This window comes from Protobothrops mucrosquamatus, unplaced genomic scaffold, assembly GCF_001527695.2.
Source record: "Protobothrops mucrosquamatus isolate PMUCROS unplaced genomic scaffold, P.Mucros_1.0 scaffold3782, whole genome shotgun sequence".
Classification (NCBI taxonomy): domain Eukaryota; kingdom Metazoa; phylum Chordata; class Lepidosauria; order Squamata; family Viperidae; genus Protobothrops; species Protobothrops mucrosquamatus.
Genome location: NW_015389735.1, coordinates 113,829 through 129,428, shown reverse-complemented (window position 1 = coordinate 129,428; position 15,600 = coordinate 113,829). Strand labels below are relative to the sequence as shown.

At 44.9% G+C, this 15,600-nt stretch overlaps 1 protein-coding gene across 1 annotated transcript; it reads right to left on the bottom strand.

Annotated features, from left to right (window-relative positions):
* Positions 1-506: 506 nt before the first annotated feature.
* Positions 507-15,318, bottom strand: LOC107298181 (tubulin monoglycylase TTLL3). Its single transcript, XM_029286470.1, has 10 exons — positions 15,221-15,318; positions 12,310-12,422; positions 11,086-11,260; positions 9,232-9,284; positions 7,955-8,083; positions 7,556-7,670; positions 7,154-7,282; positions 3,588-3,780; positions 1,958-2,106; positions 507-754 (listed from the first exon to the last, which is right to left on the bottom strand). The coding sequence occupies exons 1-10, from the start codon at positions 15,267-15,269 to the stop codon at positions 507-509; spliced, it is 1,353 nt and encodes a 450-aa protein (XP_029142303.1). The 5' UTR covers positions 15,270-15,318.
* Positions 15,319-15,600: the final 282 nt, after the last annotated feature.

Below are 15,600 nucleotides of genomic sequence, written 5' to 3'. Positions count from 1 at the left end.
TAAGGGACAAATCTAATAACATACTATTTCATAGTTGCTGTTCAGTAAGTTTTTCTATACGAAGGAGCCAGTTTAATGACAATAGGATTTTCAGTTAAGTCACTGGAAGCATATGACTATATGAAACTGCCCATGCTAGAAGCAGAGCTCCAAAGTTTTCATATAGACTCCCCCAAACATAATATTTACTCTGGAATAACATGAATAATCCTGAATATTTTAACGGGACATTGAACAATCCCCCTTAAGACAGTGAATAGATTAATCCAGGGGTCTTCAAACTTGGCAACTTTAAGACTTGTGGACTTCAACTCCCAGAATTCCTGGGCTGGCTGAGGAATTCTGGGAGTTGAAGTCCACAAGTCTTAAAGTTGCCAAGTTTGAAGACCCCTGGATTAAACCAATGTTCTTAATAAAATTGCCACAAAATCTCACGGCTTCTTCTTGCTCTTGTGTGCATCCACACATGGAATAATATAAATGACAGAGTCAACAAAAAGACAAACTCACGTATCCAGATTGTGTAAGGAAAAGGGCTGTGTAGAGAAACGGATGTAGCTATGTCGATAGAACCATATGGTGAGAGGATTCCAATCAGTTACCAAAAACCATTGCCGCAAGTCAAACTTGGTGCCAAAGATGAGCAGGGGTGTCTCGATGTATTTCTGCACCACCCATTTGCCATCCTTGACAATCATGGGGTCACAGTCCACTAGTTTCACAATCTCCTCTAAGCGGTCCATGCACATGATGCCTGTCAGAAAATTTGATTTATTTATTTGATCTATATCCTGCCTTTCTATATTTATTTACATGCTTGCTATTTTGTCCACAACAACAACTCTATGAGGTAAGTTGGGCCGAGAAAGAGTGCAAAATCACCCAGCTGGCTTTCATGACTAAAGTGGGACTAGAACTCACAATCTCTGGTGATTGGCCGAAAGTCACCCCACTAGCTTTCATACCTAAGGTGGGACTAGAACTCACAATCTCCTGGTGATTGGCCCAAAGTCACCCCACTAACTTTCATGCCTAAGGTGGGACTAGAACTCACAATCTCCTGGTGATTGGCCCAACGTCTCCCCACTAGCTTTCATGCCTAAAGTGGGATTAGAACTCAAAATCTCCTGGTGATTGGCCCAAAGTCACTCCACTAGCTTTCATGCCTAAAGTGGGACTAGAACTCACAATCTCCTGGTGATTGGCCCAACGTTACCCAACTAGCTTTCACACCTAAGGTGGGACTAGAACTCACAATCTCCCAGTTTCTAGGGCCAGCACTTTAACCACTATACTAAACTGGTTCTCTGACGAGTACTTAAGCTAGCTAACAAAATGTTTAAAAGGTAAAAGCAGAGGGTATAAAATTAAAAGCATAAAATCAAAATTAATATTAAAGAAATCAATTAAAAGCATGATAAAACGGAAGTGCCTTTATAAATTTTGTTCAAATACTTTGTGCATGCCTTTTACCGAATGCCCCATTCATCTTATTGGCTGTAATCAGCCACACTAATGCTTAAAATCCAAATCCACAGTTAGTTACCAGTGCAGAATATTATTTGCAAATAATCTGGATCAAGAGCTTTGGGAAACCAGATGGCTATGAAGTTGACAAAGCCAAAATTAGGATTGACTGATGTCTGTTGACATTAAATTACGCGGAACTTGTTCCCACGCAGCTTTCAATGTTCTTTACCAATTATGTGGAAATACAGAATCCGAGTTCAGATATCACACTGAGCCATAATATGGTTTTCTTGGTCTTAAGAGTCTCATGCAAATTCATCTAGTACAATGGTTTCTTACCTAACAAGCCATGGTTAAAGAATGGCTTGGTATGATGCATGAATCCAGCCCAAAAAAATCTACACAGACTGAAGCATCTCCCAACTGCTTTGTCAAGTCCATCTTCTCAAGGTATTTGGGCTATTTCATCCATGCCCAGTAGACCTACCTCTGCCACGAGATTTAGCTCCTGGTTTGACAATCCAGATGTTCCTGTCCCCTTCCATGTCCAGCTGTGGGACGACTTTTTGCAGTCGTTGCAAGATATCATCACAGCGCTCAATGAGGCTCTCTGTCTGCGTCATCTGGGCCCCTTCGCTGTAATGACAAATACTTGACCCAATAGCATGACCCAATGCCCTTCCACGGTCGTAACCTGTGCCAGGGAGAGAGAACCTATGGCCTATGGATTGCAAACGGCTTCTGAGCCCCTAGAAATTGTGTTACTACATTACATTTGAAGGAAAGCCATCAAGAAACCACAGCATTATGTATAAGCCGCCCAGAGTTGCTTGTTATTGAGATAAGCCAGAGCTCCCCAACGTTTCTGGCTTGGTGGCCCAGAACGAAAGGGAAGAGCACAGAAATGTGCACGTGCAGCCCATGCACAGTGGCAGTGCTAGTGCACGCATGCTCAAGCAGGCCGTGCACACCCGCGGCGGTGCACCGGTACCCGCGCACATGCGCAAATGGGCCACTGGTACCCACGCAAACAGGCCCCTGGAGCCTGCACGCATCTGCAAATGGGCCACTGGAGCCCACATGCATGCGCAAATGGGACCATTAGCGCCCACGGGGTGGTGCTACCGCAAGTGGGGGGCCTCGCCAGCTATTCTCATGTCCCGGTGGCCAAGAGGCCACGGCCCGGTACCGGACTGCGGACCATAAGTTGGGGAGCTCTGAGGTAAGTGACATATAAATGTAATAATAAATAAACAAATAATTTCCTAGCGTGTGGAGACAGAACAATATAAGAAAATGTATCATAAACTGTTCGTGTTAATACACTGAAAGTTCTCACGCATCTCCCTCGACAGGAAAATCACTGGAAATCAGTCCCAGGGCCTCATCAGGCCACTGTTTTCCTACCTCAGCCCTCGGTTGTCAGCAGGCTGCCCATCCCTGGCCTTTTCAGTATGGAAGTATTAGCAAGTATTTGTTTGTTTTTATTTAGAGGAAGTCCTCAACTTACGACCACAATTGAGCCTAAAATTTCCATTGCCAAGTGAGATGCTTATTAAGAGACCTATGCGGGGCTTTTTTTCTCATAGAACACCCAGAACGGAGTTCCGGCACCTTTTTTGGATGGAACTTTATAGGGTAGGCAAGGCGGGTTGTATGACGTGTGTGAGTTCCGGCACCTTTTTTTTTTTAGAAAAAAAGCACTGGACCTATGCCTCATTTTATGATCTTTTTGCCACAGTTGTTAAATGAACCCACAGCAGTTGCTAAGGTAATCTGGCTTCCCCCCATTTGACTTTGCTTGTCGGAAGCCAACCGGGAAGGTCACAAAGGGTGATCACGTGACCCCGGGACGGTGCAACCGTCAGAAATACATGCCAGTTGCCAAGCGGCCAGATTTTGATCAGGTGACCACGGGGAGGCTGCAGTGGTCATAAGGGTGAAAATCAATCATAAACCCCTTTCTTCAGCGCTGCTTTAACTTTGAACAGTTACTGAGCAAACGGTTGTAAGTCGAGGCGTACTTGTGCAGTTGCAGAAAGGAGATCTATTGATTGCAGAAACTGGTGGTTTCCCCCCCCCCCACTTTACCCCAAAGTTGAAACTTTTGTGCTTACTGAGCGATCTGATAGTAGCTGTGCAGAAAGTCCTGCCAGTGTCCTTTTGACAGCTGCAAGGTAGATCCCGATTCTCGGTCGATGTCCTGATGTTTCAGGCTGCTCAAGTGCTCCTCGCAAGCGTGTATTGCTGTCTCAATCAGCTGGGCTGAGAAATTGGCCCCTTTCTTGTGGCGGATGCGATGCTTGGCTTCTAGAAGTGAAAGATTAGTGACCCAACAATACTGGGTATGTGACAAGGGACAGCCTGAGCACTGGGGTCAAAAAGGCAAACTGGTGGAAAGCCAAGATGTTTTGTTTTGTATCTAAATATTTCAAGTCACACTGGAACTGCTGATGAGTGCCTAGATGTCATTTTGTTCATGTACAAAAGGAATCTGTCATGGCCCCATCGGAGCCCGGTTCAGAGGAGGAGGAGTTGGAACCGGGACCCTCCGACAGGGATGGCACGTCTCCCTCGGCATGTTTGGAGAGGCCCCAAGGGCTGAGGATGATGCTGTCTCAGGCCCCTCAGGCATTGGGGAAGATAGTCGACCGGACGGAGAGCTGCCTATCTTCACAGACATGGGGGCGGGGGGGGGGAGAAATCAGCTGCTGACAGACAGTGGTGCTGATAGGCAGCAGATCCCCTCTGATGAGGAACAGCTGCCTCCTCCACTCAATCCAAGGGCAGGGAGGGCAGAGCTTAGGCAAGCCCAAAGAAGGGCTGGAAGGCTATTCAGAAGGTCGCCGAGTGCCCCAAAACCACCCCGCCCCCAGCCCGCACCCGCTTTGCGCTCTGCCAACGCCCTGCCCGCCTGCAGGGCCACTCACCGCCTCCATGGCCCGCCACAGCAGATGGCCCAGGCGGCCTTGCAGTGCCATGGCAGCCACGCCCTCCGCCCACACCCCGCAGCATCATCTGCACGTGATGGGGCGCAAGAGCAGAGTCTTGTACCTGCTGCCCGGCTGCCATCCTTGGCTGCACTGCTCTGTGCGGGCCATGTCTGGGGGAGACAATCCTCCCGGGGGGCTGCTGGTGAGGAGGGAGCCATGGGGGGAGGCAGGGATGGGGCAACAGCGCGCGTGCCCACAGAGAGGGCTCCGAGTGCCGCTTCTGGCACACATGCCATAGGTTCGCCACCACTGGCCTAGACAGCACCTATTGGGAAGGTTTCCATGGTACGTATTAAGGGAATTCCAAAACTGTAACTATGAACCAGATTTTTTAAAATAAAAAAAAAGCATGCATCTTATTTATGACATCCAGGATTATGCACCAGAGACAAGCTGAAATGTTTCTCCCGTGCTCGGTTAGTACACGTAGTCCTCGACTTATGACCACAATGGAGCCCAAAATTTATGTTGCTAAGCGGGACATTGGTTAAGTGAGTTTTGCCCCATTTTATGACCTTTCTTGCCACATTTGTTAAGTGAATACACTGCAGTTGTTAAACTAGTAATGCAGTGGCTAAGTGAATCTGGCTTTCCCCGTTGATTTCTCTTGTCAGAAGGTTGATCAAAAGTTGATCACGTGACCCTGAGACACTGCAACCGTCATAAGTATGAACCAGTTGCCATCATGTGACCATGGGGATGCTACAATGGTCGTAAGTGTGGAAAATGGTCCTAAGTCACTTTAAATGGCCACTAAATGAACAGTTGTAACTCAAGGACTACCTGTACACAAATGTAGTATTTTGATTAGGTTTGTGCAGAATCCTAAATGCAAAGACAAGGAGATACTTTGGAGCATGCAGGGGCACTTGTAACATCTGTCTTAAAGCCACTGCATCTTTTCCCAAGTAAGATTCCAGGCAAAGATGCCTACAGCCAAGGGGTGTTATAAGGAAAACCTTTTTCCTTTCAAATCTGAAACACTTCGTAGCCCTAGCTTTGAATGACTGATTTCTGGAAGCCTGGAGACTGAAGCATACAAAGAACGGCTGCTGGACTTGGGTTTGTCTACTAGTCTAAAGAAAAGAAGAAATAGGGGAGACATGATATCTGAGGGGCTGCCACAAAGAAGAGGGGGTCACATTGTTCACCAGAGCACCAGAGGGAAGGACAAGAAACAATGGTTGGACACTGATCAAAGAGAGAAGCAACCTGGAATTAAGGAGAAACTTCCTGACAGTGAGGACAATCAACCAGTGGAACAGCTTACCCCCAGAAATCATGGGCGCCCCATCACTGGAGATTTTTAAGAAGAGACTAGACAATCACCTGTCTGAGATGGTATAGGTTCTCCTGCTTGAGCAGGGGGCTGGACTAGAAGACCTCCAAGGTCCCTTCCAGCTCTATTCTATTCTATTCTATTCTATTCTATTCTATTCCCATTCTATTCCACAAGATTCCTAGGCCTCAGTTATGGGAAATAGATGGAGGAAGTAATATTTAAAGGAAAGGAAGCAGCAGTTTTTGTGGGTCAAAGATAAGGGGTTAGAGTGATGCAAGCAGTATTGTGACATAGATTGCTTCTTTTCTACATGCATTGCAATATCACACAACTCTCAAGGACCAGAGCTTGTAGTGTCATCATCCTAACAAAAGCAACAAAAATACCACTTCAAGGAAGCAAAAGATTATAAGGCTTTGAAATTTAAAAAAGAACACCTGAATTTTAGACCAGTTCTTGCTTTATTATTATTATTCAAAGCAATACAATAGCGAGAAAAGAGAGTAACACAACTTGAGCATCTTGGTGGAAAGATTTATTAGCAATTAGTACAGAATTCTCCACAAATAAGGGCTACTTGTGTGCATCAAAACAAAATCAAACCACCTGGAATAAGTTAGCTAAGTTTCTAAGTTGATTTTTTTTTTTTTGCTAATCTAAGGATTACGCCCTTTGAATGCTCAAAACTTTGAAAATTGGATGTACCCATAACAGATATCCACGGTTATCAGCAAACTCTTCCAAAACTCAGAAGTGGATTATTTTAGATATTATAGTAGCCCAAATAGTAGCAACTCTTCATTTACAAAATGAAAAGACGTACCTCTTTGGACCTTAAGAGATGGCATCCACCAGGGCTGTATCTTTTGAATTTGAAGTAAATTTGTCTCAGATTACGTAAAATACCCAGTGTGGTTCTAACTCCCCAATTTCACAACCAAACTACTTTTTAAAATAGTTCTCAGCTTGGTAGCAAAATAATACCTCCACATCTCCGGTCTAATTAGACCTGGGTAAGCCAAGATTGCAGCAAGGTAGCTGAAATGCATTTTTACTGGCATTTACAATAAGGAAAGTGGGATAAAAATCCCTAAAATGGTTCTGGGAAGATAACAAAACATGATTCAGGTACAGGAAACAAAGCCTTTTTGCACTCCAGTTGTGCTGCTCTGATTCACAAACTAGAACTCAAACACTTAAAACAGCCAGAACATAAAGACTATTTCCCTACAGGATACAATCATCTTGAAGCGTTAAGAAAAGTAATAAGGCAAAAAGCATTTAAAACCCCAAAGGCTTTTCGCCACTTCTTCTGGTCCATGAAGTCCAACCTTTCAGGCTTTCTATAGACTCTGGCGAGAGATTATAGTTCTTTAATTCCCCCAGATTTTCTACTGGCTGCACCCACCTGAAGACCCCGGACGACCTAGGAACTCGTTCTGATTTTCATCCAAGGCTGTGATGAAAGTCGGCTTTTTCCAGTATCGTTTCACCACTATTTTGAGAAGGCTCCTGGCTGCAGTGAGATGGAAGTCCTCTATCATAAAAAGCAGAAAGGCCTGTAATTCCTAGCAAAGCAGTTGTTTCAGTTCCTAAACTTGCTTCATCCCAAGAATTTAAGAGCTCTGGTGCACAAGGCACAGCCTGCAAACTACATGCAATTCCCACATATAGGATAGAACTTTTTTTTTTCCTGTAGCCCTGAGACTCAAAATTAGCTCTTTTTTTCTAAATAATCTATTGACCAGTGTGATTATCTGGCCAGTGGGAAACAGATTACTGCTGACCGGTTGTTGGGAATACTTCTTACCAATAAAAGCATGTTTTTCATCTTTAGCTCCAAGACGATAACACCGTGGGAAAAATGTATCTGCATCAGCTTGGTCAAACCATGGGAGGTTACGCAGGTTAAGACACAGCCCTACCTAAGAGAGAGGATATATAGCAATAGCAATGGTGCTTAAGACTTATATACCGCTTTATAATGCCTGACAGCACTGTCTCAGCGGTTCACAGAGTCAGCCTATTGTCCCCAACAATCTGGACCCTCATTTTACTGACCTCGGAAGGATGGAAGGCTGAGTCAACCTTGAGCCGGTCAGGATCGAACTCCTGGCAGGGGGCAGAGTTATACTGCAATACTGCATTCTAACCACTGTGCCACCAGGGCTGCGTGGTCTGGATGTTTATGAAATGGTCCTCTGCTCACCTTGGTAGTGAAGGTCCCTGCCTTGGCATAGTGATTCATCATCTGGTCCTTGCGCATGTAGCGACAATCAATCACATCTCGCCGATTGGTCCAGATGAAGTAGGGGATCTGGTTACGAACCAACCTTGACTGCCAATAAAAAGGTGCAAAAAAAGAGCAAGGTATAAAGGCAAAGAACAGAAGTGTAATAATAAGAAACCCTGTCAAAATAATTTAAAAATCAGTAGGGAATAGTAAAGGGTTCAATGGCAAATAATTGTAAGAATTCACAATAAATGAATGTCAAGTAGAGACAGAAGCTGGATTTGTAAACATACATAGATGGATAAAGACCCAGCAACTCAATTCCTACAGCATACTAAGTTTGAATTCCAATCTGAGTTAGATTTTTGTGGCTTAGCACAAGGGTCCACGGCCTGTTTGGAACTGGGCCGCACAAGCAGTGGATAAAGACATGTGCGCGTGCAGCTCTGTTTGCACAAGTGGCAGGTCTCGCACTTGTGTGCGCCTGCAATTCACAGAACCATTCCCTCTCTCTGGCGGCTGGTCTGCCAAGCTGGAAAGGTTGGGAACCACTGGCTTAGTGTGTTTTGGGAACCTAGTTGGTTGGATTGGCTTATTGTTGTTGTTAGTTGCGAAGTCGTGTCCAACCCATCACGACCCCATGGACAACGTTCCTCCAGGCCTTCCTGTCCTCTACCACCTTCTGGAGTCCATTTAAGCTCACGCCTCCTGCTTCAGGGACTCCATCCAGCCACCTCATTCTCTGTCGTCCCCTTCTTCTGTTGCCCTCAATCTTTCCCAGCATTAGGCTCTTCTCCAGTGAGTCCTTCCTTCTCATTAGGTGGCCAAAGTACTTGAGTTTCAACTTCAGGATCTGGCCTTCTAAAGAGCAGTCGGGGTTGATCTCTTCTAGGACTGACCGGTTTGATCGCCTTGCAGTCCAAGGGACTCGCAGGAGTTTATTATATTCTGTAAATCTAGAATTAACCCATTTAATATAATAACCAAATTAACCAAATGAAGAATGGGTTGCATGAATGCGATCAAAGGATGTTGTGACTTGGATTGAGAGAGTCCTATTGGATTATAATACCATTGGGGTCTGTATGCTCTCTAAAGCAACTTACCTCTCAAGGCTTCTGTGTAAAATAAATTTGATGGGAAAAGGAGAACCAAGTAGGCTGCCCCTGTTTTATGGGGAGGAAAATGGAACAAATGCATAGTAATAAAATGAAGTGTTTAAAGGGCAGATCTCTCTGGTACCCCAAACTAACCATGAGGTTATAGATACCATCTGTATCATCCTGCTCATCTTCCTCTTCCTCATCTGTAGTATGAAAAAAAGTGAATAAAGAATTAGAAAAGAAAGAGCTGTGGTGCAATGGACATATAGGTAGTCCTCGACTTACCACCATTCATTTAGTGACTGTTCAAAGTTACACCAGCACTTAAAGAGTGACTTATGACTTATGGCTGGAGGGGAGGGGAGAGGGGAATGGGGCCGCATTAATGGTGAGCTGACGCGCACGCAGCTCCATTCACGCAAGAGAGAAAAGAAGCCTTTGGGGCGCAGTTAATAATAATAATAATAAAGTTGGAAGGGACCTTGGAGGTCATCAAGTCCAACCCCCTGCTCAGGCAGGTAACCCTATACCATTTTGGACAAATGGCTGTCCAGTCTCTTCTTAAAAACTTCCAGTGTTGGAGCATTCACCGCTTCTGGAGGCAGGTTGTTCCACTGGTTAATTGTTCTAACTATCAGGAAGTTTCTCCTTAGTTCTAGGTTGCTTCTCTCCTTGATTAGTTTCCATCCATTGCTTCTTGTCCTGCCTTCAGGTGCTTTGGAAAATAGCTTGACTCCCTCTTCTTTGTGGCAGCCCCTCACACTGGAACACTCCTATCACATCACCCCTACTCCTTCTTTTCTCTAGCGTAGACATACCCAATTCCTGCAACCCTTCTTCATATGCTTTTGTCTCCAGGCCCCTAATCATTTCTATTGCTCTTTTCTGCACTCTTTCCAGAGTTTCAACATCTTTTTTACAATATGGTGACCAAAACTGGATGCAGCATTTTAAGTGTGGTCTTACTATGCCTTTATAAAGCGGTACTAATATGTTATGTGATCTTGATTCTATCCCTCTGTTAATGCAACCTAGGATTGCATCGGCTTTTTTGACTGCTGTCATGCACTGCTGTCACACATATTCAAGTGCTTGCCCACTAAGACTCCAAGATCCCTCTCACAGTTACTGCTACTGAGTCAAGTCTCACCTCATCTGTACCTGTACATTTGGTTTTTCTTGCTTAAGTGTAAAACCTTACTTTTCTCTCATTGAATTTCCTTTTGTTAGACCAGTGGTTCTCAACCTGTGGGTCGGGACCCCATTTGGGGTCGATCGACCATTTCATGGGGGTCGCCAAGCAAGGCTGTCCGCCATTTTTTTTGTCCGCCATTTTTTTTGTCCGCCATTTTTTTCCCCTTTTCCGGCGGGTGCCTTACCTCCCTTGGGCTGGGCCAGCTGGTGGTCGGCCTGCTCTGTCTCTGCCGCTTGCCAGCTATGCCTCGGCCGGCGCAGGGGGCGGAACCACGCATGTACGGCACTCCTGGGCAGGGAAAGTCCTCGACTTATGACCGGTTGGGTAGTCCTCGACTTACAACCGGTTTAGTCCTCGACTTACGGCTGGTTTAGTCCTCGACTTACGACCGGTTGGGGTCGCGGCATTAAAAAGGTTGAGAACCACTGTGTTAGACAGAGCCCATGTTCAATTGTATCGAGATCTGTCTGGATTTTGATCCCATCTTCTGGGATGTTAGTTATTCCTGTCAATGGAGGATAATCTCACTCCCTCTCCCTGTCTTCTATTATTTGGGGAATATGCTTCCAGAATAATACAGAAAGGGTTACCTACAACAGCAATGGTATTGCCAAGAGGTGCTGTTGACCTGGTTGGCAATTTTGGCGTTATCCAAAGCTCCCCTGGAAGAATATCAGTTATGAATGGTATCTTCCCTTCTATCAAAAAAGCAGTAGTACATGGAAGTCTGCAGAAAGAATAAGCTTAAACAATGGTTAAAACAAAAGAAAAAGAAAAGAAACCGGGGGTGGGGGGAGATGGAGGCTTACCATAGTCAGTTACATCACTGTCATCGCCATCATCATCAGCTTCGCCATCAGGGAAACGTCCCCGCTTAGTAACAACTTTAGGCATCTTTGGGAACTTCCTCTCCACCCAACCTCTGACAAGAAGTTGTCTTCGGATGACGGGGTACGGACCATGGACCATAAAGATCTTCCTTTGCTGTGAGTTGGCAGGAGAATTAGAGGATTAGCTACTTTGCACTGCAGGAGGAGGACCAACTGGATCTTAGTGGCAATGTTCCAAAACAAAGGAAAGGTTTCAAGGGCAGAATACTGTAACAGAGTTGGATGGGACCTTGGAGGTCTTCTAGTCCAACCACCTGCTCAAGCAGCAAATCCTACACCAGAGGTCCCCAACCCCTGGGCTGTGGCCCACTATTAGGCCATGGTCTATTCTCAACTGGGCTACGCGAGCGGTGGGCTGGCAAGCATGCGCATGCGTGCACAGCTTGACTTGCACAAGTGGCAGTCCAGCGCATGGGCACACATGGGCACAGTTCAACTTGCGCAAGTTGAGTTGTGCACACATGCGCGGGCCCGCCAGTTTGCCGGTTATGCAAGTTGAGCTGCACGCAGGCATATGTGCGTGCTGCCCCACCGCTCACATGGCCCGGTTTCCCTTCCCTCCCTCGGGCTGCCAAGCCATAAAGGTTGGGGACCACTGCCCTATACCATTTCAGGCAAATGGCTGTCCAATCTCTTCTTAAAAACCTCCAGTGTGGGAGTACCCACAACTTCTGGAGTGGAAGTCATTCCACAGATTAATTAGTTCCAGGTTGTTTCTCTCCTTGATTAGTTTCCATCCATTGTTTCCTGTCTTGCCTTCAGGTGCTTTGGAAAATAGGTTGACCCTTTCTTCTTTGTGGCAGCCCCTGAGATATTGGAAAACTACTATCATGTCACCCCTGGTTCTTCTCTTCATTAAACTAGACCAGGGGTAGGCAACCTCGACTCTTTTATGACTCATGGACTTCAACTCCCAGAATGCCTGAGCCAGCATAGCTGACTCAGGCATTCTGGGAGTTGAAGTCCATGAGTCATAAAAGAGCCGAAGTTGCCTACCCCTGAACTAGACATACCCAATTCCTGCAACCGTTCTTCATATATTTTAGCCTCCGGTCCTCTAATCATCTTTATTGCTCTTCTCTGCACTCTGAGGCTGATATGGGGAAGCTGATATAGGGAGGAAAATTCAGTCAATATCATTACCTTGATGGCTCTCTCCACATATTGTCTGGCATGCTTGAGGCGATCTGGATTGAAAGAAAAGGTGACATTGATGCTGCGTTGTGTGCGCCCATCTATCAGTGAGGCTGTATATCCTAGGAAGGGGAGGGGGAAAAAAACAAAATTTCCTTTCCTAGCTTCACAATTCTCAAACCTATTTCATGCCACGTGACTAATATCAGTTTGACACTTGAGCTGCTGACTGTTAATGCCGTATATAGCTCCATGTGGTCCCACACATTGTTCATCACTTATACGCTATAAAACCACAGGAGCAGTCATCTGGAATTTGGGGTGATATCAGTATACTGCTAACATCCAATAAAGGAATTTACCGACCAATTAAGGAAGCAATTGGAACCCTGTGAATATTGCCCACGAGTTGGATAATGAGATGGATCAAAACAAGGATAAAGTAATGTAAGAGCATTTCAGTTTCACAGGACACTCCGTTACAAATCTTAAATTAGCCATTTTGGGAAAAAAGAAACTTTACTAGTATAATTAAACAAGAGGTTGCTCAATTCATATATGTCAAAACTCTCAGCTTATCTCAGAAGGGTGTCAACAAACATAACGGGACTTTACCACATTACAATTGTTAATTGATAATGTTCAGGTAGAAGAGCAACTAAGATGATCAAAGGCCTGGAGACTAAAACATACGAAGAACGGCTACGGGACTTGGGTTTGGCTAGTCTGAAGAAAAGAAGAAATAGGGGAGACATGATAGCAGTGTTCCAGTATCTGAGGGGCTGCCACAAGGCAGAGGGGGGCCAGGTTGCTCACCAAAGCACCAGAGGGAAGGACGAGAAACAATGGTTGGAAACTGATCAAACAGAGAAGCAACCTGGAATTAAGGAGAAATTTCCTGATAGTGAGGACAATCAACCAGTGGAACAGCGTGCCCTCAGAAATCGTGGGCGCTCCATCACTGGAGATTTTTAAGAGGAAACTAGACACTCACCTGTCTGAGATGGTATACGTTCTCCTGCTTAAGCAGGGGGCTGGACTAGAAGACCTCCAAGGTCCCTTCCAGCTCTGTTCTGTTCTGTTCTGTTCTGTTCTGTTCTGTTCTGTTCTGTTCTGTTCTGTTCTATTCTATTCTATTCTATTCTATTGTCAGGCCTGTCCCAGCTTGGGTGTTTAGGAAAGAAAAACACTTGACTCAATTTGTAGAGAAAAGATATACTTTCACTAAAACCAAGTGGTTACAGCATACGCAAAGCCACATCTGAATATTCCTGCTTAAATTCAGTGCTTTTCCCTTCTCCCAAGTCCTTTCCCCTTGGTCATTTGCTCAGTGTCAAATAGTATTAAAATTAGGAGTTTGGGTAACAGTTCTAAAGTTTGGCGCCTCTTTGGTGGGTGTTTGCATTCCGTTCTCACGCTTGTGTCCTTGGATCTCTTAATGCTTGTGTCTGATTTGCACCTCTGGTTCCTGTCATCCCTCTCTCTGTGTTCCCCTCTCTTCCTTTCCCCCTTCCCTTCTTTTATGGCAGGATGCCATCAATGCAAAGGGAAGCTGGACCGTTGTGATGGTAGATCTGGTAACAATAGTAATTGGGATCGTGACCTCCATCATTAAATGGAGCTTGTTTGTAAAGCTGTTCCAGTTGTGATTGTTAAGCAAATCCTGTGTGCTTGTTAGACATGATGTCATGTGATTGCCATGGGTGACCTCCCTGCTTGTTGGAACCCAGCGGGAAAGGTCACCCATGGTGACCATGTGATTGTGGGACACTGTGACCATTATAATTGTGAACCGGTTGCCAAACACCTGAATTACAATTGTAAAGTTACCTTACTCAGTGCTGTTGTAACTTTCAATGATTGTTAACCAAGGACTACTTGTATTGTAATGTGTCTCATATGTAATCTATATCTGCCTAATCAGCTTGCTTTCTCTCTACCTCACCCTGATTTAAATTCTGCATCAGTTTAGCCCATTCTATACATTGGATGAAACCAACTACAGCTCACATAGTTTTATGCTTTTTAACAAAGTCTAAAACAGGGGTCCTCAAACCTGGCCACTTTAAGACTTGTGGACTTCAACTCCCAGAATTCTTAAAGTGGCCAGGTTTGAGGACCCCTGGGACTCTAAAAAGAAGCTACCAAACCTCAGCTGATTATATATTTACCCCCAAAATCAAAAGCAACCTGCCTTTGGCAAACATCTGCTGTGAAAAACAGGCGGAAGGCCATCTGATAGAGAAATACAATGTAGAGTTAAATGAGTCATGGATTTAATTCTGCAGCAGAATTCTCCTGACGATCTTAAATGGAATGTGGTGGCTGACGTAGAATGAAGAATGGCCTAAAACTAAGGTGACCAACTTTTTTACAATGAGAAGGAGGACACAAATAAATTGAAGAAAAAAAAGTGAGTCTAATGCGTGCGTGTGTGCCGTGTCATGTTTCGGTAAGAAGTAAACAAAGCCACTTGCATACGGCGCACTCTTGCGCGCGGCGCACTCTCTCAAAACAATTCTCCTGTGCGGAGCGCATGCGTCTCATAATCGTGTCTCGCCGCACTGTACCGAGCCTTGACGAATCGTCATGTCAAATACAAATACATCACATCACACGGAACGGATCGGCTCGGGATCGATCGAATACGGAGATTTACAGATTAGTCTTCAAATATCAAAAAGGAGGACATGTAGGAGGACATCTTTCAAGAGAGGACAGAACTTACAAAAGGAGTAAGTTGGATGGTTAAGGAGGATGGTTGGTCACCTTACTAAAACCTTAAAGCTTTTCCTAAGGGCATCAAACTGCTAGCATCTTTGGCCTTTTCCTAACACAGCATTATTGTTGAATGGAGCATCAAACTTGCAGTTTGCATTGCTCGCACTAAATAGGATCTGGCAGGATCCTGGCCACTTACCTTCTGGCTTGTATCTGCTAGTATGTGATGCAGTTGGTGGCTGGTTCATATGTTCGACACTGCAGGCCACGTCTCCATCCGGCTTTAATCTACTAACTGAACTCATTTAGATAAAGATTTTTTTTTTAAGATAAATGTTCATATGAAACTACACATACAAAAAAAGAAGGGCCTTGAGCACTTCTGCCTTCTCTTGTAATTTAAAAAAAAAAAACCTGAACCGAAATATTGATACTGATGGATCACCCATTAAGAAGCAATACACCCCCATCCTAGGAAAGAATAAAAATTTAAAAGAATGCAACTGTGCAAAGTGTCAATTAGAGATGAAGGAATTGTAACAACAGGTACTCGGAAATAGATAGGAAGTTACAAGATTT

Excerpts from the sequence above, each read along its gene's own strand:
- LOC107298181 (XM_029286470.1), bottom strand. The coding sequence starts at position 15,269 with ATGAACCAGCCACCAACTGCATCACATACTAGCAGATACAAGCCAGAA. Across the intron at positions 9,285-11,085 it reads CAGTGATGTAACTGACTATG|ATGAGGAAGAGGAAGATGAG; the intron begins GTAAGCCTCCAT and ends TTCATACTACAG. Across the intron at positions 8,084-9,231 it reads ATGGTATCTATAACCTCATG|TCAAGGTTGGTTCGTAACCA; the intron begins GTTAGTTTGGGG and ends TTTTATTGGCAG.